Source organism: Pelodiscus sinensis, chromosome 1 (genome assembly GCF_049634645.1).
Source record: "Pelodiscus sinensis isolate JC-2024 chromosome 1, ASM4963464v1, whole genome shotgun sequence".
Taxonomy (NCBI): domain Eukaryota; kingdom Metazoa; phylum Chordata; order Testudines; family Trionychidae; genus Pelodiscus; species Pelodiscus sinensis.
In genome coordinates this window covers 140,077,102-140,099,002 of record NC_134711.1, presented here as the reverse complement: position 1 = coordinate 140,099,002, position 21,901 = coordinate 140,077,102, and the positions used below count along the sequence as shown (strand labels likewise).

The window sequence follows — 21,901 nt, the reverse complement described above, 5'->3', positions numbered from 1 at the left end:
CAGGCTGTTTTATGCCCTTTGTGTCTGGCACAGCCCCAAGCAAAGGCTTTTGTTATACCAGCAGTAACTGATATTTGTGAAGCAAGGCTGACATCTACTGGGGAGAAGACAAATAGAGAAGATTCCCTATTTATACCAGGGATGCCCTGAGTGCAGGACAGAAGGAGATGCTTTTCCTCTTATAAAATGATACATAACCATTAGGTGACTTTACGCCAATAGCATCTTCTGGAAAAGAAAGGCAGAATAAAGATGTGACCATTAATGAAATGTACTTCTTTGGGGCCCCTGCAAATGTAGTGATGAGTGGATGCCGGTGGATACGTTGCAGCATTCTCAATGTATCACAAGCTCAAAGGTAGTAATTAAAGGTGCTTCACATACTAATCTTAAAGTTTCCTACACCTAGTAGAGTGTCAGCAAACATTCAGACATGGACTAGAAATGGAACTCTTTGCTAGAGCTGTCAGAACACAGTGCAAATGTCCTGGGCTTGTAATACTGCAGTTAGGAAGGCAAAACTTGCCAAATTGGATCAGACCAGTGCCACAGTTATTGGGTTCCCAGTTTGAGACACCTCAGGTCTCATTTTTGGAAGTGTTGAGCATCAAAAACTCCAATAGAAGTCAACAGTGGCTGAAAAAAGGCCCAAGATTTCTCAAGCTGGCATACTTGTCAACATCTTCAAGCAGAATAACAGTAGATTTTTAATTGACAAATTGAACAAGGCCTTACAAAGACTGGAACTTTGCACTAATTGCTGCTATAAGTATAGTTGTGCCAAGGCTACCCAAATATATGAGCCAACAATGTGAACATAATCCAGTAACAGTCCAATGTTACACAGTTTGGGTGTGTCTACATAGCAGCATTATTTCGGAAAACAATGTGAGTGTCTACACAGGAATTCAGTTATTTCTAAATAATTTCAAAGTAACGGACAGCTTATTCTGACTTGTGTAAATCTCATTCCACGAGGAATAATGCCTCTTCCGAAATAGCTATTTTGAAATAGCTGTAGTGTGGACGCTCCACTGCTGCTATTTCAAAATAGCTCCTCCCCAGGGCCATTCAGAGTAATTACTCCCCAGTGCGTCCTGGGGCTCTAAATCAAGGTAGCATGTCCACATTAGGGAAGCCTCAAAATTAGTCTGAGGCAGGCTTCCCTGTAGTGTAGACGTGCCATTTTGAAATAAGCTATTTCAGAGTATTTCTTCCAGAATAGTTTATTTCAAAATTAGCATGTAGTGTAGACGCACCCTTTGAAACAAAGTTTGAGGTTTGGTATACAGAGACCTCCATATAATTGGTACTATGGCAAACATCATACTAAGAAGATGGTTAGTATTAAGCAACAAGTTAACATTCTGTTAACCTTTTGTTAAAGATGAGAGGGGGAAAAGAAAAACAGTTAAAAGACTGAAATATAAATATGTCGGACCCTTATTTATTTAGCAGCAGTCAGCCATTAAAGGACAGCCTCCCTTATTTAACAGTCTCGTAGATAGCATTTAGCCTGGTAATACTTACCTTATGTTTATTTCAGTACTACGTAACTGACAGAGCAGTATCTTGGTGTTTCCAACAGCTCGCACCTTACAAATAGAAGAGAAAGCGGGATGGTACTAGCGAGGGAAAAACTTAGCTCCTCCTACCAGTGCTAGTGTCCTCCACTTAAATCCACTCCAGGGATTCTTGTTTGCCCATAGGCAGTGTCACTGGAGGACAGCAGGGGAAAAGTGATCTCTGGGGAAGGATATTTGCACCCAAGATCTTCCAAACTGTCTCATCTCTTTTCCTCCTATCTCTGTGGGTCAGAGTCTGAAATGTGGTTAGGATCAGGGCAGCTAAAGAGGGTTGGTCTTAGATAAATACTGCAAGGGAGCAACTTCCAGACTATGAAGTCCTGAGGCTCCAAAGCACAGTGCCCTGGATGGACATTCACCCCACAGAGGTTTAGGACCTGCTCTGCACATGCTTCCATGCTATTTACTCTGCATTGCCTTCTAAGATGCTGCAGAGTCCAGTGGTCTTTGCATGGCAGGATCCAGTGCCACGTATACTGGATGCTGCTGCCGTGGCACTGTCCATTCCGTTGGTAATTGCAATGCCACGAGTCACTGGGAGACAGCCATTTCCAGGGCTGTTTGCCAAGCAATCAATCTGTAACCCGGATCATCTGTGTCTTTGGATGGAATTTTCTTTCCGAACGAATTCAGTCGCACCCGAGAGTACAAAGTGTGCTGGTGGGTTAAGCTTTAATCTCTTGCAGTTGTTGATTTACCCCAGAAAATAAAGAGTGGCCATTCTGTAAATCCACGGTGAAGCTTGGAGTCTTACCTGGTGCTGCTTGCTTTCAGAGCCCAAGGTAAATGGGTTGTTTTGTAAATGATTGAGAGATGAGTGAGTGCTGTGCCTGGGTGATTCATGGTTCCTGTTTCTTTTGCTGTGAAATAATTTGATTTCAAATTGGTGGCTTTTGCTTTCTTTGCACTAGGAAATGTAGGACCTATAATGCTCCTCTGGTGTGGCTCCCCTTGCATGAGCATCAAGGCTGCTATCATGCAGGGCTCAGGACATTTCTACCCCCCACCCCATGCGGTCTAAATCTTCTCAGAGAAGATGACACAGTGACATTAAAAACAAAGTCCTGTCTGCACTACAGCCTCCAAAATTGCCCCTGTTATTCTAGAGGAACATTATGGGGCCTGACCTTTTAGTGTAGAGTTGAAAATGTCTGTCATATTGAGTTTTGGAAATGTGGCGGCGCGGTTTTGTCTATATAAACAATGTCTTTCCCTGTGTCGGCAGCACAGGTTGTCATGGTTTGGCCACCTTTCCAACCCATAAGCAGCGAGGAATCCTGTGGCACCTTATAGACTAACCGAAGTGTTGAAGCATAAGCTTTCGTGGGCAAAGACCCACTTCGTCAGATGCATGTAGTGGAAATTTCCAGAGGCAGGTATAAATATGTAGGCCAGAATCAGGCTGGAGATAACGAGGTGGATCCAATCAGGGAGGATGAGGCCCACTTCTAGTAGCTGATCTGGAGGTGTGAATTCCAAGAGAGGAGAAGCTGTTTTTGTAGTTAGCTAGCCATTCACCCCTCTGATACTTTCCAACCCATGTAGCTCACATCTTGGCTATCTGAAGTGCTGGTCCCAGTAAGAGTTGCAGTCCTAAATAAATGACTTAGAAGGGTAGCAGAGACGGCTGGAGCACTCTCCTGGGCATGTTCAGAAAAACGAGATTGTAAACAGTACATTCATTGCTAGTCTGAAGCATCTCCATTTTCATTTGCCATGTAAAAGGTCTATTTGAACTAGGCCTAGAAAATGATTTGTAACAAATAACTTATTCACCTGTTTTTTGCTTCTTTTTCTGTTTTGTGAACTGTGAGCAGGCATAACACAAGTTATCTAATATTTTGTCTTATTTGCAAAATCATTTCTTGGTCCAGAGGTTGCTCACAATAGTTCATGGAATAATATACTGCCAGTCCAGCAGGTACCATTGTGATCATCTAGGCTGAGCTTTTGTGAGATACAGGCCAAGAACGTCCCCCAAATAATCCCTAGAGCACATCCTTTAGAAAAACAGCCAGTCTTGATTTTAAAATGGCCTATGATGAAGAATCCACCATGATGCTGGTTAAATTGCTCCAAAAAGTTAAATTTACACCTTATTTACTATCTGAATTTGTCAAGCCTCAGCTTCCGGCCATTGGATTGTGATATGCCTTTCTTGGTTAGATTGATGAGCCCATTATCAAATAATTGTTCCCTGTGCAGGTACTTACATCTTCAAACTTTAGCAGTTATTATTTTTTGTTTTCTTTTGCGTCATTGATAAAACTGTGAAACAGCATAGCAAGAATATAGCATAGCATAGCATAGCAAACAGAATAGCAAGAACTAATTCTTGTGAACCCTTCTAGGAACACACCCACTGAGTGATGATTATATGTTTTCAGTTACATTTTGAGACTTATCAGTTAATCGGTTTGTAATTAATTAAATATGTTTTATGTTCATTTTAAATCATGCTAGTTTTTAATCAACATGTCATGCGATACCCAAGCAACGCCTTACAGAAATCTATTACATCAACTGTATTATCTTTATCAACCAAATTTGTATAATCTTATCAAAAACAGAGCTATCAAATGAGCTTCAAAAGATCTGTTTTCCATATGAACCTATGTTGCCTGGTAAGTATTTGATATTCAACATTCCTGCTGCTCTGACTGCACACAAATGTCATGCAGTGTTATTTCTGTTCCCTGACTGAGAATCATGTTTCTAATGTGAACAATTGTGACTACAATTTCAAAATTTGCTTTATGCCAATATTCTCCCATAGTTGCTCCAAAAGCTAAATATTTGCCTTTGTGCATGCTCCTTTACTACAATATTCACAAAAAGCAAACATCAAAGGTACATGAAGTCATTACAAAATTCAACAGACTGTTCCTGAAAAATATGTGGTTTCTTTCACCCAGCTCTAATTCCAAATGTGAATCAGAGCATAGTTTTACACTGCATTTATTCTGGAATAGGGTTAGATGCAGATTTCTGTTTTTACACCTTTCAAAATCTTCTAGGGCCTAGGCCAAATTCAGAAATATTCTACATGAGAGTTGCATATTGGTGAATGTGTGTGGGCCTGGCATCATTTATAGGAAGATGGAGAGGGGCACAGGAAAATGAACAAGCAGGAGTATGTAAGAGAAAGAGCTGCTTTAATTTGCACCTTCTTATAGGCTCTTTCTTGGATGTTTTCCTACTATAGCCTCACTTTTCCACCTCTAATATCTGTCCACTTGCATCCACTGATGTTCTCTCTGAACTTGGACCATATTCTTTGCTATTATTGATTGTTCTTTCAGACAGCTGAGACCTTGAAGAAGATAGCCCTGAGAGAGACAGGCAGATCATAAAAACATTCTGCTTTCTGGCCACATCAGTAATGTTTTTCTGTAACACTGAGGCAGAAAATCAAGGCAGAGTATGTAATAATTAACCTGGATAACCACAACCTGGCAAAGCAATAGCTAAGATTGGACTGTGTTCTTTTTTATCTGATCTGGTCCTCATTTGTAATCCTTTCATTCCCAAGTGGCATCCATGGCATTGTACAGATATAAAGAAAACAGAATTATGTCCAGTGCATTCTGGACTGACATAAAACACTGGCTGACATAAAATAACATGATTTGAGTAGTTTGTGAAATATTTCCCTTTCTAGACATATGATTGTATAAAAAATAAATTAAAAGAACATTAAAGTCTACTATAAGGTGGATGCATAATTGGCTGGATAACCGTTCTCAGAGAGTAGTTATTAATGGTTCACAATCCTGCTGAAAAGATATAACAAGTGGGGTTCTGTGGGGGTCTGTTTTGGGACCGATTCTGTCCAACATCTTCATCAACGATTTAGATATTGGCATAGAGATTACTCTTGTTAAGTTTGCAGGTGATACCAAGTTGGGAGAGGTTGCAATTGCTTTGGAGAATAGAGTCAAAATTCAGAATGATCTGGACAAACTGGAGAAATGGTCTGAGGTGTCTAGGGGGGAGTACTGCAGAAAGGGCTCTAGGGGTCATAGTGACCACAAGCTAAATATGAGCCAACAGTGTGACACTTGCAAAAAAAGCAAACATGACTCTGGGATGCATTAACAGGACTGTTGTGATCAAAACACAAGAAGTCATTCTTCCACTCTACTCTGAGCTAATTAGGCCCCCCCAGCTGGAGTAGTATGTCCAGTTCTGGGCACCACATTGCAAGAAAGATGTGGAGAAATTGGAGAGGGTCCAGAGAAGAGCAACAAAAATGATGAAGGGTCTAGAGCCTGCACCTCCTGTCTCAGCCCAGTGAGAGTGAGTAAGGGCTGGGGATAGCAAATGATGGAGGGGAGAGGAACAGAGAGGGCGGGGCCTCAAAGAAGGGGTGGGATCTTGGGGGAGGGATGGGCAGATCTTGGCTTGTCCCAACATTTAAAAAGTGATCTTGGGTGTAAAAAGGTTGGAGTCCCCTGATCTAGACAGTGCTTGGTGCTGCTGTGAGGGCAGGGGACTGGACTTGGTGACCTCTCGAGGTCGCTTCCGGTTCTAGTGTTCTATGATTCTATGAAGGTTCCAAAGTCAAGCATTCAAAAGTTAGAAAATGCCAAAATTAAGGTTGTCCCTTGCAACTTTAATTCAGCCCCCTGTATGTATGCATTGTGATACAGTCCCTAATTATATGATCAGACACTATTTTTTCCATAAAATCACTGCCTCATTCAGGGAACACAATGGACAATGCTCACTCGGGGCATGTCTACACTACAGCATTATTTCAGAATAACTTGTGTTATATTGAAATAACAAGGCGAGTGTCCGCACAGCAAGCCCGGTATTTCAAAACAAAGTTGAAATAACGGGCTTCTTATTTTGAAATAATAAACCCTCATTTAATGAGGAATAACGCTTATTTCAAAATTGCTATTTTGAAACAGTGGCAGTGTGGACACTCCCCTGCTGCTATTTCAAAATCGCTCCTCCCCAGGGCCATTCAAAGGAATTACTCCCCAGTGCCTCCTGCGGCTCCAAATTGAAGTAGCACATCCACGTTAGGGGAGCCTGCCTCAGACTAATTTAGAGGCTTCCCTGAAGCGTGGACATGCTATTTCAAAATGGTTATTTTAGGAGTTATTATTCCAGAATAACTTATTTCAAAATCCCCTTGGCGTGTAGACATACCCTTAATGATCATTATTTAATTTTATCTTCATCATTCATTGTTTGGGCCTCTGCGTTATTTAATGAACACAGGTCAAACATTGCTCCTAGTACAGAATTACTATTTCCTCAGGGACTTTTTCATGATGCTCATCACTATAATATTAGTACTCCACAAACATTAATGAATTTATCTTCAGAACACCCTTATAAGGTAAGCTACAATTATTACTCCCATTTTGCAGCCATGGAACTGAGGTGCAGAGATACTATCATCAGAAGAATATACTTATTTTGAGTGCCCAGTTTGAGGTGCCTATATCCTGGTTTTTGTAGCGCTGATTTCAGCTGCAGTTCTGAGTGCTCAGTGCTCCTATGAATCAGACCACTTCTGTTTCAGTGTAGGCACCCCAAAATTAAGAACATTCCATTAGTGACCAATTATGAAAACTGCTTTCAGCGATTTGTCCAAAATCCCATAGGAACTCTGTGGCAGAGAGAGGTATAGAATCTAATTCTCCAGAGCAGCGTTCAGCTGTCTTACCCATAAGACCAGGGCTACTCAACATGCGGCCTATGGCCCATTTGTTTGCGGCCCACGGTACAGTTTGGGTTTACGTGGGGTTCAACATGGAGCAATCTTTTGAACATGGCCTCCACTGGGAACGCGCTCCACAACAGCAAGGCACCTCTCAGGCAGGATGAGCATTGAAAGACGCAAGCGGTTGGGTACAGCGGTACAGGGTGTCGGCATTTCTAGCCCCCAGGGAGGAGGTGCTGGGAGCGCCAGGACATTGAGGGAAGTGCTGGCTGCTTAGGCTTGTGGGCAGAGCATGAGAGGTGCTGACTATCTCACAGTGGTCACATTTGGGTCCAGCACCACTGCTTAAGACTTAATCTTTGTATTCTTGCCCGTCAGTGTGAAAGAAGCTATTTACATAAATTTGCATGTCTATGCAACCATGCTTAATTTCCAGGCCTTGGCACGTGCTGTGAGTATCATTGTGGCCCCTGGGGCTTCCAATGTTGAGTAGCCCTGCATGAGACTATCCTTTCTCTTTCTGCAATCCCCTGCCTCATTCACTCCACACCTTCCAGATTTTGCAACAAATGAGGCAGGAATTTTACAGGCAACTGCATTCTTCTTCACACAGCCCTGAGTTATTCCCTGAGCACTGTCCATCCAGTGCACTAAACGAGGCAGGAATCCTGTGGGAAAAATAATAGTATGTGATTATGTAATTAAAGACGATATCATTATGCATACACAGAAAGGTGCCACATTATGGCACCTTAACTTTGGCTTTTGCCAATGTGTGCTATACAGCAATGGCCAGTGACAGATGCCCAGTAAAAAATAATAGGACAGGTGTAGCATACACAGTATCTGCAAGTGGAATGTGGTACAATATAGTGAGTAAATACCTTTGCACTCCAAGGCACTGAAGAACGTAAAGTTGAAGATAGACAATTAGACAGAGATAGATAATCACAGGTCACATTCAGCCACTAGTTATACCCTACGACCTTACTAAATTCAATGGCATTTCATACAGTACAGAATTGGTTGTTTATACCTCCGTTTCTGAAAGGATAAATACTGCACCTTAAGCTGAGATCCTGCTATGCTGGAAGGAGTTCTCTTAGTACGTTGGTTGGAGACCACCAGGGGGAAAAAATGTAGAGTGCTACAGGAAGAGATGTGGGTAACTGACTTGTGCTTGATGAATCGTGGTATCTGAGACCATTTCAGATGTTAAAAGCCACCCTCACCTTTTACTCCAAGGCCATCTCAATACATAGATTAGGGATGAGCACCATTCTCCTTCCTGGAGGTATCTTCCTCGTGGCTGAGAGGAGGCATGCTGGGTGGTCAGAGCTGTAACTCTTCTGAGCAGTCAATCCAAGACCAGCACTGAATTAAGTTGAAGTGATAAAGGAGCAAATCTCATGAAAGGGAATGACGGGGGACCTCATTTCAGCTCTGTGCTTGACATGCTCTTCCTCTCTTCCCAGGTCCCAGTAACCGTTCTTGGAAATGCCCATGATATGTTTGTCAGACTTTGAGGCTTATGCTAAGAAGCATCTGCCCAAGATGACTTGGGACTTTTTTGCAGCTGGAGCTGATGAGTGTTGCACTCGAGATGACAACCTCCTGGCTTATAAAAGGTACAGAGAGCTCTTCAACTGTGGGCCAAAATCTGCTCGGCTATGTTGGGATGCAAATTCTTGATGTTCTCAAGGGTCTGAGACTTTCAATGCTGATCCCCTATAAAAATGACCCAAAGCAAAGTGCCCCTCAGTTATTTAAAATGTAGGCTGTGGTACTACCCAGCAGAGAACGGGTAGCACGGAGCACAGTGGACACTGAGGTGGGAGTGAGCAGGAAGGAGTGGAAGCAAGCGGCATGTTGTGTTGGTGATTGGGCTGGGATGGGAGTGGGCGTAGAGTGTGGAGCATTGGGAGCATGGACATGGAAAGTGTGAAGCATAGGCGGGGTGGGACTTGGGGGGCCAACTGCATGGGCAGTGAGAATGGGCAGTGTTTAAGCTGATGATATGGGCACAGCCACCTGAAAGTCGTTGGCGCCAGGGAAGGAAGGTAAAATCTGGCAAGTAACAAAAGTGCGTGTGTGTGGCATGGGATACAGGCAAGGCAAATGACATGGAGCATGGAGTACAGGCAGTCCCCGGGTTACGTACAAGATAGGGACTGTAGGTTTGTTCTTAAGTTGAATCTGTATGTAAGTCGGAACTGGTACATATTGTAGGGGAAACTCTAGCCAAACATTTCTCCAGAGCTCAGTTTTATTCTCCCACACCTCACTTCCCTCAGTCCTTTATTCTCAAGCTGAGGTGTCTGCTGAGAAAAGCCGCTCTGCGTCTCCCTGGTCTGCTGGGGGGGGGGGGGGGGCACTAGCTTCGCGTCTCCCTAGTTTGCTGGGGCAAAGCAGCTAGTGCGGGGTTGCCTCACCCCGTTTGTAAGTAGGGATCTGATGTAAGTCGGATCCATGTAACCCGGGGACTGGCTGTATTTGAATGGGATGCAATTCAAACCCATGAGGGGTGTGATCATCACTTTCCTTGTAACTCTGAGTACAAGTTGGACCTCCCTGGTCTGGCACCCTCAGGACCTGAGCTATCCCGGACAAGGGAATTTGCTGGACCAGAGAAGATCAGTGCTACCCTGCTGGCTGCCCCTCTGATGGCTTCTCTCCCTGGGGCTCCCCACCCTGCCGCTGCCCTGCTAAAGCTGGCCCAGCTGAGGCTCCCCACCCTGCTGCCCACCGGCTCCATTGGAGGTTCCCAGGGGGTCCCCAGCCAGGGCCTGGGCTGCTTAGGGGGGAGGGGTAGCTCAGTGGTTTGAGCATTGGCCTACTAAACCCAGGGTTGTGAGCTCAATCCTTGAGGAAGCCATGTAGGAATCTGGGACAAAGTCTGTCTGGGATGGTACTTGGTCCTGCTGTGAGGGCAGGGGACTGGACTCGATGACCTTCCAAGGCCCCTTCCAGTCCTAGGAGATAGGCATCTCCATTCATTTACTTCCAACAGTTCCTTGGGGTTTTCCAGCCCCAAACTGCCTGGCCACCCCCAGTCCTCCTGCTGCGGTGGCCCAGCCCCACCTGCCAAAGGTTCCCTGGCCACCGCCAGCCCCACTGTTGGGGCTCTCTGGCCATCTGACCCTAATGACACCAGGGGTTCCATGGCTGGACAGAGCTCCCAGGACTCTGCCTCGCCCCGCTGCCACGGATGTTGCTGGACCAAAGAGTGCTGGATTTGGGAGGTTCAACCTGTATTTTTGATGCTCTGTTGCTGCAGCTCTCTGCCCGGGCTGCTCCTAGTCGGCAACAAGCATGTGCTCCATCTGGTTGCTGTACAATGATACACCAGCAGTTTGCTTTTTACAGCAACACAGTCACACCATGGTTCCCACCAACTTTGGCGCCTGGTGGACTTGGACTCCAGGACCCCTGTGTGACAAGTTGGATCACTGAAATCCCCTTCGGGGTGTCCCCAGCGTGCTAATCAAAACACTGTTGCCTGCCTTCCTGCCCTCTGGGGCTCCTACTACCCTGGCCTGCTGGGCCAAATCCTCTGGTCTCCTCCAGCCATGGCACAGAGAAGGGGTGTCCGCCCTCCCTCCCCCCGCCCGGAGCCCAAAGGAGGTACTTTGTGTAAAGAGCAACACAGATGCTGAACCAGCCCAGCTCTGGGAGGACTCAGCTATAAAGTCTCAGCATCCAGGAAACCCAAAAGGGACCAAACCCCCAAACAAATCCATCTTACCCTGTGTACAAGGGAAAGCTCATAAAGTCAGTTCCTTTTATCAGTGCTAGAGAGAAATGCTCACCCATCAGATAACAATTATTTACACTGGGCTTGATAATAAACAAAAGTATTTTTTATTAAGTATAAAAGGTTGGTTTTTCAGTGGCTGCAAGTGAAAACAGTCTGATCAAAATAAGTTACTAAGATAAAATAAAGCATGCCAGCTAATCCTAATACACTAAAACATTTGTTACATGCAAATTCTTGTCCTTAACAGTTCATTTCTTTCACAAGCTAAGATGCCTCCTAGCCTTGGCCCACTCCTGCCCCCCTGTTCAGTCCTAGATGTTTCCAGCAGGCATCTTGCAGGGAGGGGGCTGTTTCCTGGCATCTGGTGACTTCCCCTGTGGTTGGTTTCCCCCCACCCCCTTTATATCTCCTTTGCCCAAGGCAGGAATTCTTTGTGCTCAGTTCAAACTTTTCTTGCCTCAAGTGGAAAAGTACAAGATCCAAAATGGGTTTCAGCATCAGGTAGTCTGGCCACATGTCTTTCTCAGACCAACCACAGTTTGGGCTTTCAGTAAGAATAAAGCCATTGTCATTGGCTCTGTCGCTGAGCCATTCATTTTCCGGAGCATCGGCGATGGCTCTTAGTAGCACAGTTAGCATTATAAACCAATCCACACTTCATATTTCTATCTTCACATATGAGAATGATACATGAACAAAAATAGGACCTACGCATTCAGGAGACTGTAACTTTAAAATTGGTATCTTACAGGAGGGCTAATGCACCTTCAAGTTATGCATATTCTTAAGCCAATTTTCATAAAGCGCTGGGGGAGCCGTCACACCCTTAATCCTGAATTTTCATCAAACCTTTCCTGGACCACTCAGGGAAATAATAAGGTTTGTTTGCTCCTCTAAAGCGTGTCATTTTAACTGGAGTCAATCACTTCAGTTCAAACACAGCAGTGGGTTGGTAAAACATGCTAGGGGCTTCCCCTAGTAGTGTTCACTGTAATCAAAATTGTTCTGTTCCTGCCCCTCCCAGTGCAAATGAATGGCCACTATACATGTGATATCCCTGGTGGTGTTGGCTTGTCCTCTGTCTGGGAGAAACCTGCTGACACATTCCCCAGATTTGTCTAGTAGACACATTCTAGTCCTGCATTTCCTCCACATTTGTATGGTCCCTTGGGTGGTTACTGTACCTATACTGCACAAGAACATTAATGGTCAGTATGTTAGTAGTTTTCTATTGAAATCTTACCTGACAATTACGAGATGTTGTTTACGACTTGAATGAATTGGGGTACACCAAGTTGGCCAGATATTAAGGAACCTCTTTCCTCTGGCATTGGGATGCTCTTAGGTTGCAGAGGCACAGGGAATAGTGAGGCTGGAAGGCAGAAGGCATGGGATTTACTGGTAGGTGGCTGTGAGAAGAGTTGGATTCGGGCATGAAAACAAGCACAGTCAAAAGGTGCAGTTCTCATGTGGAAGTCTCAACAGGCCAAGGCCCCAGCTCTGGTTGGGTCAGAGTGCTGTGTTATAACATGTAAGTGAGACCCATTTCCCAGGGAAGAGCACAAGCAAGAAAGCCGTGTGGCTGCTAGTGTATTGAATGATAGTTCATCTTTGTCTCCTTACAGAATCCGCTTCCGGCCACGTATGCTGCGGGATATGTCTGTCATGGACACTCGCACAGCACTGCTAGGGACTGAAATCAGCTTCCCTGTAGGGATTGCGCCCACTGGGTTCCACCAGCTGGCTTGTCCCGACGGAGAGAAGAGCACAGCCAGAGGTACCGTGTTATTTCATCACTGTTAGACAGATGAGGACACATTAAAAAACCTGTGTGGAAACCTTGAGTAACTCTGATAGCATGCTCAAGTGCAGCTGGCTGGCTGTAGAGCAAGCATGACATGGAAGAGACAAGTCTTAGAGCCAGATTCTTTTCCTGACCCCCTGTTCCTCCTTCCCTTGTGATGCTCTGGAGGCACAAAACAGCTAGGAAACCACATAGGGTCACTATAGTTATGCCCAGCTACAGAACAGCCTCTGGGGGGCTACTGTGACTGAGGCCTTGTCTATACTTACCAGGAGACCGACACTCCACAGATAAATCTTCCAGGGTTTGATTTAGCGACTCTAGTATGGACCCACTTCGTCAAATGCTGAGGGCACCCTGTTAATCCCAGCACTCCTTGGAGTCGCGAAGAGTAAGAGAAGTCCCACTGTGGAACCGCTCCAGAGTTTCGATTTATGGTACGTTGACTCAGAGTTACGTATCTTAAATCGAATTTCTCTCCTAGTGCAGACCTGGCCGTAGAGAAACCCTGAAGCTGTTTCAGCTTGTGCCAGGAAGCAAACTGGCCGCCTGTTGGCCCAAGGATCTGACTAAGGATGGCCTACAGTGAATCATAGAACCATAGAACTGGAAGAGACCTCAGAAAGTCATCAAGTCCAGTCCCCTGCTCTAGGCAGGACCAGTCCCAACTAAATCAACCCGGCCAGGGCTTTGTCAAGCCGAGACTTAAACACCGCTAGGGATGGAGACTCCACTACTTCCCTAGGTAACCCATTCCAGTGCTTCACCACACTCCTCATGAAATAGTTTTTCCTAATATCCAACCTAGACCTCTCTCACTACAACTTGAGACCATTGCTCCTTGTTCTGCCATCTGTCACTACTGAGAACAGCCTCTCTCCATCCTCTTTGGAACCTCCCTTCAGGAAGTTGAAGGCTGCTATCAAATCCCCCCTCACTCTTCACTTCTGCAGACTAAATAAACCCAGATCCCTCAGCTTCTCCTCATAGTGTTATACCAAATAAAAGCAAGCAGGATCTTTTGAGGGGGATAAGGCAAAAAGCCACATTTATTGTAAAGATAATAAAAAAATAAAGAAAAGATAGAAGCAAACAACGTTCTGTGTATAGTTACCAGCCTGGAAGTTGCTTGTGACAGAATACTGGCCAGGTACTCTGTACACAAGTGATAGTAGTGGGGAGCGAAGTCCTGATCAGATGCGCATCTGAAGCTCCTGGTAGGCTGGCAGCAGAACCTTGGACTCTGACTCCATAGTTTTTTAGTCCAGTTCTTATAGGAATTTCTTCCCATGCCAGTCTATGGAAATTGCTGCATCATGCTGATGTCTCCAGGGTGGCTGCCAGGTGCTCGTCAGTGATCTCATCGGGTGGACCTCCAGTACTTGGTTTTCTCCACTTGACACTTTTTGGTTGCACTGGCACCTGACGCCTTCTTTAGCCCTTTGTTGCTGTATTCTCAGGCTGGCACCTCTCAGAACCATTCATTCATAGTTCAAGCACTCTCTCATACATTCATACAGTATTTTGTATAATAATAAAAGTTGTAGTTACAAAAGTTTCTGGGTGGTATTGCTTAAAACATTCTCTGAGTGCTGAGTAAAGTTACAATGTTTTAAAGAGAACAGGCATCAATTAAATAACAATGCCCTTAGTCAATTACAGGGCTTGGCTCCCATAGCAGAGTTAGTGGCTTGACAATGCATTGTTACAATGTATCTCTGCAATGTCAATTTCAAGCAGCCCCTTGCACAAGCTTGAGCATGCCCTGGAGCACGGGGGGGGGGGCGGGGGGGGGGGGGCTGTTTCTGGCTACATAGGATTATATTCTTAACAGTTAGGATTATATTTTTAACAGTTCTAAGTTACATGACCTAATACATTATATTCTAAAGGGGCAAATTATGGGGAGTCACTTCCATTTGGGGGAATCACATTTTTAATACATGAATATGTTATCCCTACAATAGGTCATGTGCTCCAGCCCCCTAATCATTTTGGTTGCCCTCCGTTGGACCCTCTTCAATGCGTCCACATCCTTTTTGTAGTGGGGGGCCCAGAACTGGACACAATACTCCAGATGCGGCCTCACCAGAGCCAAATAAAGGGGAATAATGTGCTCAGCCTGTACAATCCATAGCTACTTTATAAACTAAGGATGAAAGATCATGTATTAGGGGTTGTTAGCTGGTATTAACCTTGTGCCAAGGCAGAACTGCTGGCAAAGCTTCAGCACTTTGCACTGAGGCCTTTTTAAATATCCCCTGCAGCTGCCGAAGCCATGAACACCTGTTACATCACCAGCACATTCGCCACCTGCACTGTTGAGGAAATTGCTGCAGCTGCACCCAATGGCTTCCGCTGGCTCCAGCTGTACGTTCATTGTAACAGGGTGCTCACAGAGGCGCTGGTCCGGCGTGCAGAGGCCGTGGGCTTTCAAGGGGTGGTGCTCACTGTCGATGTTCCCTACACTGGGAAGAGACGAGATGACGTCCGGAACAGCTTCCAGCTCCCATCGCACATGGCCGTGAAGAACTTTGAAGGCGTCTTTGAGGTTTGGGAAATGATCAACCTTAATAGGATGAGGCAGCGCGTGTGTGAGAGAGACCAGCAGGGAGCCCCACTGTGCAGAGAGGAACTGTGCCTGCTGCTAGGGGCACCGGAAGGGCAGCCAGTTTCCACAATGTTACTGAGCACGCTCAGTATAAAGCTAAACCACTAATCAGGGTGTGAGGGCATGTGACCCTGCATGTCCCGTCTCCTCCCCTCCCCCCCACATCACCAGGCCAAAGGGTTTGCAGGCCCCAAGGCAGGATGCCGGGAGCGGGGCCCCAGGCCCAGCTGGTGGATGGTGAATACTCAGCAGCCCCAAAAGCACAGGGCCTAAAGTATTTGCCTTGCTCACCTTGCCCTAAGGCCAGGCCTGCTCATCACCTCTGCCACTGGCTACAAAAGTCGTTCGTAGCCTTTTTGGATACATGTTGCCATTTGCCAAATTCAGGCCTGGTCTCTGCTTAAAAGAATGACGGGTATAACGACTACAGCAAGGGGTGTGACCGGCGGGGATGCAGTTATATCAGCGGAAAAGTGAATCTCACCAGTCTAGTTATTCTCCTTTCCACATGGGACTAGCTATATTGGTAGCTGAATGAAAATCTGCTTTGATTTGCCCACGTGTTTAAAAGCACACTCTGTGCATGCACAAGACTCTCTGACTGGTGCCCTCCCCCACACACCGCTGTTTTCTAATGGCAGGGGCTGCATGTGCAGGTCTCACAAGATTGTGTGAGTGGATTGTACTAAAGCATTTTGAAACACCAAGCCAGGCTGTGGGCTGCTCTACATCTGCCACTTCATTGGTTTTAAATGAGCTTTACACCAGTCTACTCCACCACAGGCCCCGCCCCTCTCCACCCCTTCCTCCACGCCCTGCCCGCACCGTGCTGCTTCCTGCCTCTTCCAGCTCATCCACAGTGAGCCAAGGGTATGGGGGCGGGAGAGCTCTGTGACAGGGTTGCTGGCAAGTGAGAGGTGCTGGAGAGGAGTGGGAGGCACTGATTTGAGGGGCTGTTCGGGGGTGCTAAGCACCCATGCGGCAAAGTAACTGGCTTAATTCCATTCGCTGTTTGAGTCTGTGCATGGAAAAAGGGGATTCAAAAGACTGCACTGAGTGAGGCCTAATTGGGGCCTCCGTCAGTGTGCACCTTGAATGGGACACAACACCCTAGGGTGGGCCAGCAAGTAGCTCCACATCCCATTTCTCCCTCACATAAACCTAGTAATTCCATAAGAAAATGGCACCAAAAGACCTCAGTAAACGCCAACACGCAGGTTGCTTATGTGAAGGAATTGTGATGCCATCTCCCTTTACACAGACACAGGCTACTCTGTGTGCGTCTGGCTGGCACACACTGAAGAAGACAGGGTACAGAATGAGTGAGAAGTGTTCTATGGGTCTGAGCCAGATACGGGACCCAATTGTTTCTGCACTTACCACAACACAATTCCTGAGTATGCATTGTAGTCTATCCACTTACTCTCTGTTTCATAGAGTCATAGGAATGGAAGGGATCTCAAGAGATTATCTAGTCTCGTCCTCTGCATTCATGACAGGACCAAGCACCATCTAGTCCATCCCTAACTTGTGTTTGTTTAACCTGCTCTTAAAAATCTCCAATGACAGAGATTCTACAACATCCCTAAGCAATTTATTCCAGTGTTTAACCACCCTGAGAACTAGGAAGTTTTTCCTAATGTCCAACCTAAACCTCCCATTGCTTCTTGCCCTGTCCTCAGAAGTTAAGAACATTTCTACTCCCTCCTCCTTATAACAACCTTTTAGGTACTTGAAAACTGTTACCATGTCTCTCTTAATCTTTGCTTCACCAGACTAAGCAAACACAATTCTTTCAATCTCTCTCAAAAGTCATGTTTTCTAGACCTTTAATAATGACAGAGAAAGCTATCAGGTTGGTTTTACACAATTTCTTCTTGACACATCCATGTTGTTACTTATCACCTTATGATCTTTTAGATGTTTGCCAATTGATTGCTTAATTATGGCTCCTTTATCTTTCTAAGTGCAGAAGTTAAGCTGACTGGTCCATAATTCCTCTTACTTGCCTTTAAAATGGCAGGCTGGACGATATGTAGAAAAGAAGAAGGCTGCATAAATCAGAGCCATACAGCTAGTGGTAGCCTTCCCTTTTGAATCTGCTGCTTTCTCGTCTTGTTTTGAAATACAGTGATTGGAAAGGAGACCTGCCTTGGACTCCATTACACTAGATAGTTCATGCACCTGTCTAAAGAGGCCAAATGGCTTTGTTTGCAGAAAAAAAAATTCTGACAGGTGCTGTATCCAAGGCATATCCCCTCCTGTTTCTGCTCTGCAGTTTCCTTGCTTGTACTGCTGCCCTCCAGTGCCCTAGCTTTGAAATCTCAGCCTACTTCCTCAGAGACTCTTCTTTCCACAGCCATTCCCCATAATATTGATTGTCCTCCAGGCGCATGCTCTTTTCAAAGCCAATTGACAGAACTGTTATCAAGTCTAATTAATGTCTTCTGTGGTAGGAAAAGAGTTTGAAGGCTGTTATGTTGTGTCATGTTATGTCATGTCATGTCATGCTATGTCATGTCATGTTGCAAACCTGTAATGAAATGTCCTTCTAATCTATGGCTGCAGAAAGAGAACTGTATTGAGTACGGCCTCCCGCCAAACTCCATAGACCCGTCTTTAAGCTGGAATGACATCAGTTGGCTGCAGAGCCTGACTCGCTTGCCTATCATTATCAAGGGAATTTTGACTAAGGAAGATGCAGATCTGGCAGTGAGACATGGAGTTAAGGGAATTATTGTTTCCAACCATGGTGGAAGGCAGCTGGATGGAGCACCTGCCACAGTAAGTGGAATAGCTGTAATCTATAGCCAGAAGCATGCCCTTGTGTCCTTCCATAGGTAATTCTGTGCTGACATTCATATACATAGCTGTGGTACATCTGCACATACATTAGCGTACCTATGTGTACTCTAGCAAAATTGAAATGAAGAGCAGAAAATATAGAGATGAGGGCATGATACAGTCTCAGCACCTAATTTTGCCAAGACACAAACCCATTGAATTTAGTGGGAACTGCCTGTAAAACTTTGCAGCAGTAGATTATAACTGAGTGGAAATTTATAGTCTCTTAAACCCAGAGCAAAAAATCTCTCTGATATCCATCTCTACAAATGAATCGCTGAGTGCGGCAATGTTTGCATTATACTCTTGTTTGACTGTCTTTATTTTCTGGTCCTTTTAATTATGCTATTTTTGCATATTGTCATGCCTGTAATGGATTGTGATCTATTCACTTTACTATTTTTACCAACTTTTCTCTTCTCTCTTTCTTTAATAAAATGCAACACAATACTCCAGGGAATTCCATGGAAACACTTGGGCTTCCACCCAAGCAGCTAAATCAGATAAAATGAGGATTACTGAAAATTGTGTTCATCATATAAAAAAGTTCTACCACGCCCAAAGGACTGGATACATTACCCTCCAAATTAATGAGTATCTTAGATCTTACCCAAATACATGCCTCCAGCCAACTCTTATAAATTAAACTAAAATATATTAAAAAAGAAAAGAAAGAGAATTGATTAAAAGATACATAGAGACTTAGTTCAGTTCATAATAGAGATGGCGAGCTTTAGAGTTGCAAAGAGCTCTTTTTCAGAATCAGTTCATCAGGTTATAGTCCAATGTCCAAATATCCAATATAAAGGCTGTTCTGATGGGAGTGGGGGGCCTCAGTCTTATAGTTTAAAATTCCCTCGAAGAAGCAATAATAGCTTTGAGATGACGGGATCAGGTTCCAAGGGTCTTTATACCATTCCCTAGCATCCTCTTGACCCATGCAGTCCTTGGGCAAATAATAGGCTTTTGAAGTAACCTTCTATTTCTTGAACATCATTGGCAATTAACTTCATGGATTAACATAAGGTAATTATCCATTAAGCAGTTCATAGACAGTTTACTGCAAATTTCAAAGGGAAATATAGACAATGACATCATCACACCCACATGTCATCTGAATGTTAATATTCCCCTTTGATCTCTGCATTAGCAGCTGTATCAATAGACAGGAACAGGACATGGTGAACATGTAACAAGATATAAGTAAACACATACAATTACCTCAAATTCTCTAACAATATGGTGTGGCCATTCTTCTGTTCAAAGCGCTTCTGCCAAAATTTTCTCTCTCTAATATGTTATTTCCCTGTTTGAATCCCAGCATTATCTTTCCTTTATCTTCCACAAAATTCCTCCTCCAGAAATTCATTTGTCATGTCACTTCACAACACCACTCTGCTTATTTCTCTGCTCTCATGTCTTTCAAAATCTATTCCCTCCACCCTGTACAGGCAGTCCCCGGGTTACGTACAAGATAGGGACTGTAGGTTTGTTCTTAAGTTGAATCTGTATGTAAGTCGGAACTGGCGTCCAGATTCAGCCGCTGCTGAAACTGATCAGTTTCAACAGCGGCTGAATCTGGATGCCAGTTCTGACTTACATACAGATTCAACTTAAGAAACCCAGGCATCCCCAAGTCAGCTGCTGCTGAAACTGATCAGCGGCTGATTCCAGGAAGCCCAAGGCAGGGGCTTCCTGTAGTCAGCCACTGGTCAGTTTCAGCAGCGGCTGACTTGGGGATGCCTGGGGCAGAGCAGCTGGGGTGCTGCTGGGTTGGTCCAGTAGCACCGCCGCTCCTCGGCGCTACTGGACCAACCCAGCAGCACCCAAGCTGCTCTGCCCCAAGCGTCCTGATTCAGCCGCTGCTGAAACTGACCAGCAGTGGCTGAATCAGGACGCCTGGGGCAGAGCAGCTGGGGTGCTGCCGGGTTGGTCCAGTAGCGCCCAGAGCGGCGCTACAGGACCAACCAACAGCGCCCCAGCTGCTGTACCACAGGCGTCTGGAGCAAAGCCGCGGAGCACGGGGGCAGCGGGACAGCCCAGACGCACCGTGGCTGTCCTGCTGCCCTCGGACTCCGCGGCTTTGCTCTGCATTGCTCCCCGTCCCCCTGGTCTGCAGACCAGGGGGACGGGGAGCAAAGCGGCGGAACACGTGGGCAGCAGACAGCCCAGACGCATCTGGGCTGTCCACTGCCCGCATGTTCCGCCGCTTTGCTCTGCTTTGCTCCCCGTCCCCCTGGTCTGCAGACCAGAAGGACAGGGAGCAAAGCGGCAGAACACGCGGGCAGCAGACAGCCCAGACGCGCGTCTGGGCTGTCTGCTGCCCGCGTGTTCCGCCGCTTTGCTCCCCGTCCTTCTGGTCTGCAGACCAGGGGGATGGGGAGCAAAGCAGAGCAAAGCGGAGGAACACGCGGGCAGCGGACAGCCCAGACGCGTCTGGGCTGTCCGCTGCCCGCGTGCTCCGCCGCTTTGCTTCCTCTCCCTGGTCTGCTGGAGACCAGGGAGAGGGCCCCATTCATAACTCGGGGACTGCCTGTACAAACCTCCACTTTGAATCTTTTCTAAGTATCCTCCCCCTTCATTTTCTATGCTGCCTCTTGAGCCAGGGCCAGATCCTTCTATACTTGTGGAGCTAATGACCAATATTAAAATCTCTCCTTAAAACTGATTTTCCCAGCGTCTTTTAGGGGTACAAATCCTTGACAACATCAAATGGGAAAAAGAAAGAATTTAAACAAAAAAACAACCCTTCAATATCTTTGTTCTGCATCTTAATTAGAGCAGCGAGTATATTCTGCTGCAAGTTCTATTGGACATACCAAGCCAGTGAGGGCAGGCGTACACTGTCAATGCTCATTGAATTAGTTGCAAATTTTCAAATGAATATATTTTTTGCTGAAATTCCCTTTATTCTCCCTCAGCAACAAGTATTTTTGTCTTTTATCATTTATTTTCTATTTTCAAAATAAGAACTTTTAAAAAATGGTTTATTTTTGCATTTGGAATTTTTTAGGGAAGATCTTTCATGCCATGTGACCAGAAATGCATTTAAAAGTACTTGAAAAATGGGAAACAATTAATAGAAATGTTGCATTATTCCCTTTTTGTGCGTGTTTGTTTTGTTTTTTAATTAGCACTAATAAAGCCAGTAATCACAACATGTTCATGACACTAGAAAACAGGATAAACTATTTGGCAAGTAGTCTGGGAGACTGTACTTTTTTCTTCAATTTAGAAGCACATTTTGTATTATAAGATGCATTTTTAAATTTCAGTTTAAGGAGTTACAGAAGATCTTACATGTTTGAATCCCCTCCCTTCTGTTCTTTTATCTTCCTCTCAAAATCAAAGGCTGAGTCCTATGTGGATGTATTTGTTTCTTTTCAGATTGATGCTCTGATTGAAATTGTAGACACAGTGCAAGACAAAGCTGAAGTGTATTTAGATGGTGGAATACGAACAGGAAGCGATGTATTAAAGGCACTGGCACTCGGAGCAAAATGTGTCTTCATTGGAAGGCCAGCTTTATGGGGTCTGACCTATAAGGTGAGTGCAGAGAAGTGGTGTTTATTCATGCACTCGATTCTCATTATGCACAAACTTTGGGTTATTTGCA

At 45.2% G+C, this 21,901-nt stretch overlaps 1 protein-coding gene and 1 long non-coding RNA gene across 8 annotated transcripts in view; one reads left to right on the top strand and one right to left on the bottom strand.

The window, feature by feature from the left end:
* The window catches only part of LOC142819250 (uncharacterized), a 58,018-nt gene extending 56,000 nt beyond the window's left edge, over positions 1-2,018 (bottom strand). For all 6 annotated transcript variants that reach the window (XR_012897073.1, XR_012897075.1, XR_012897070.1 and 3 more), the window contains exon 1: positions 1,531-2,018. This is a non-coding gene — a long non-coding RNA (uncharacterized LOC142819250). The remainder of the gene's footprint in view (positions 1-1,530) is intronic.
* Positions 2,019-2,220: 202 nt separating this feature from the next.
* Positions 2,221-21,901, top strand: part of HAO2 (hydroxyacid oxidase 2) — a 30,494-nt gene continuing 10,813 nt past the window's right edge. Inside the window, exons 1-6 of one of the 2 annotated variants that reach the window (XM_075904743.1) lie at positions 2,221-2,368; positions 8,745-8,897; positions 12,652-12,803; positions 15,098-15,381; positions 18,010-18,225; positions 21,673-21,831. In XM_075904743.1, coding sequence (XP_075760858.1) covers positions 8,767-8,897; positions 12,652-12,803; positions 15,098-15,381; positions 18,010-18,225; positions 21,673-21,831 — 942 coding nt within the window. In that variant the 5' untranslated portion in view covers positions 2,221-2,368; positions 8,745-8,766. The remainder of the gene's footprint in view (positions 2,369-8,744; positions 8,898-12,651; positions 12,804-15,097; positions 15,382-18,009; positions 18,226-21,672; positions 21,832-21,901) is intronic. The other variant, XM_075904751.1, reaches the window with a different exon arrangement.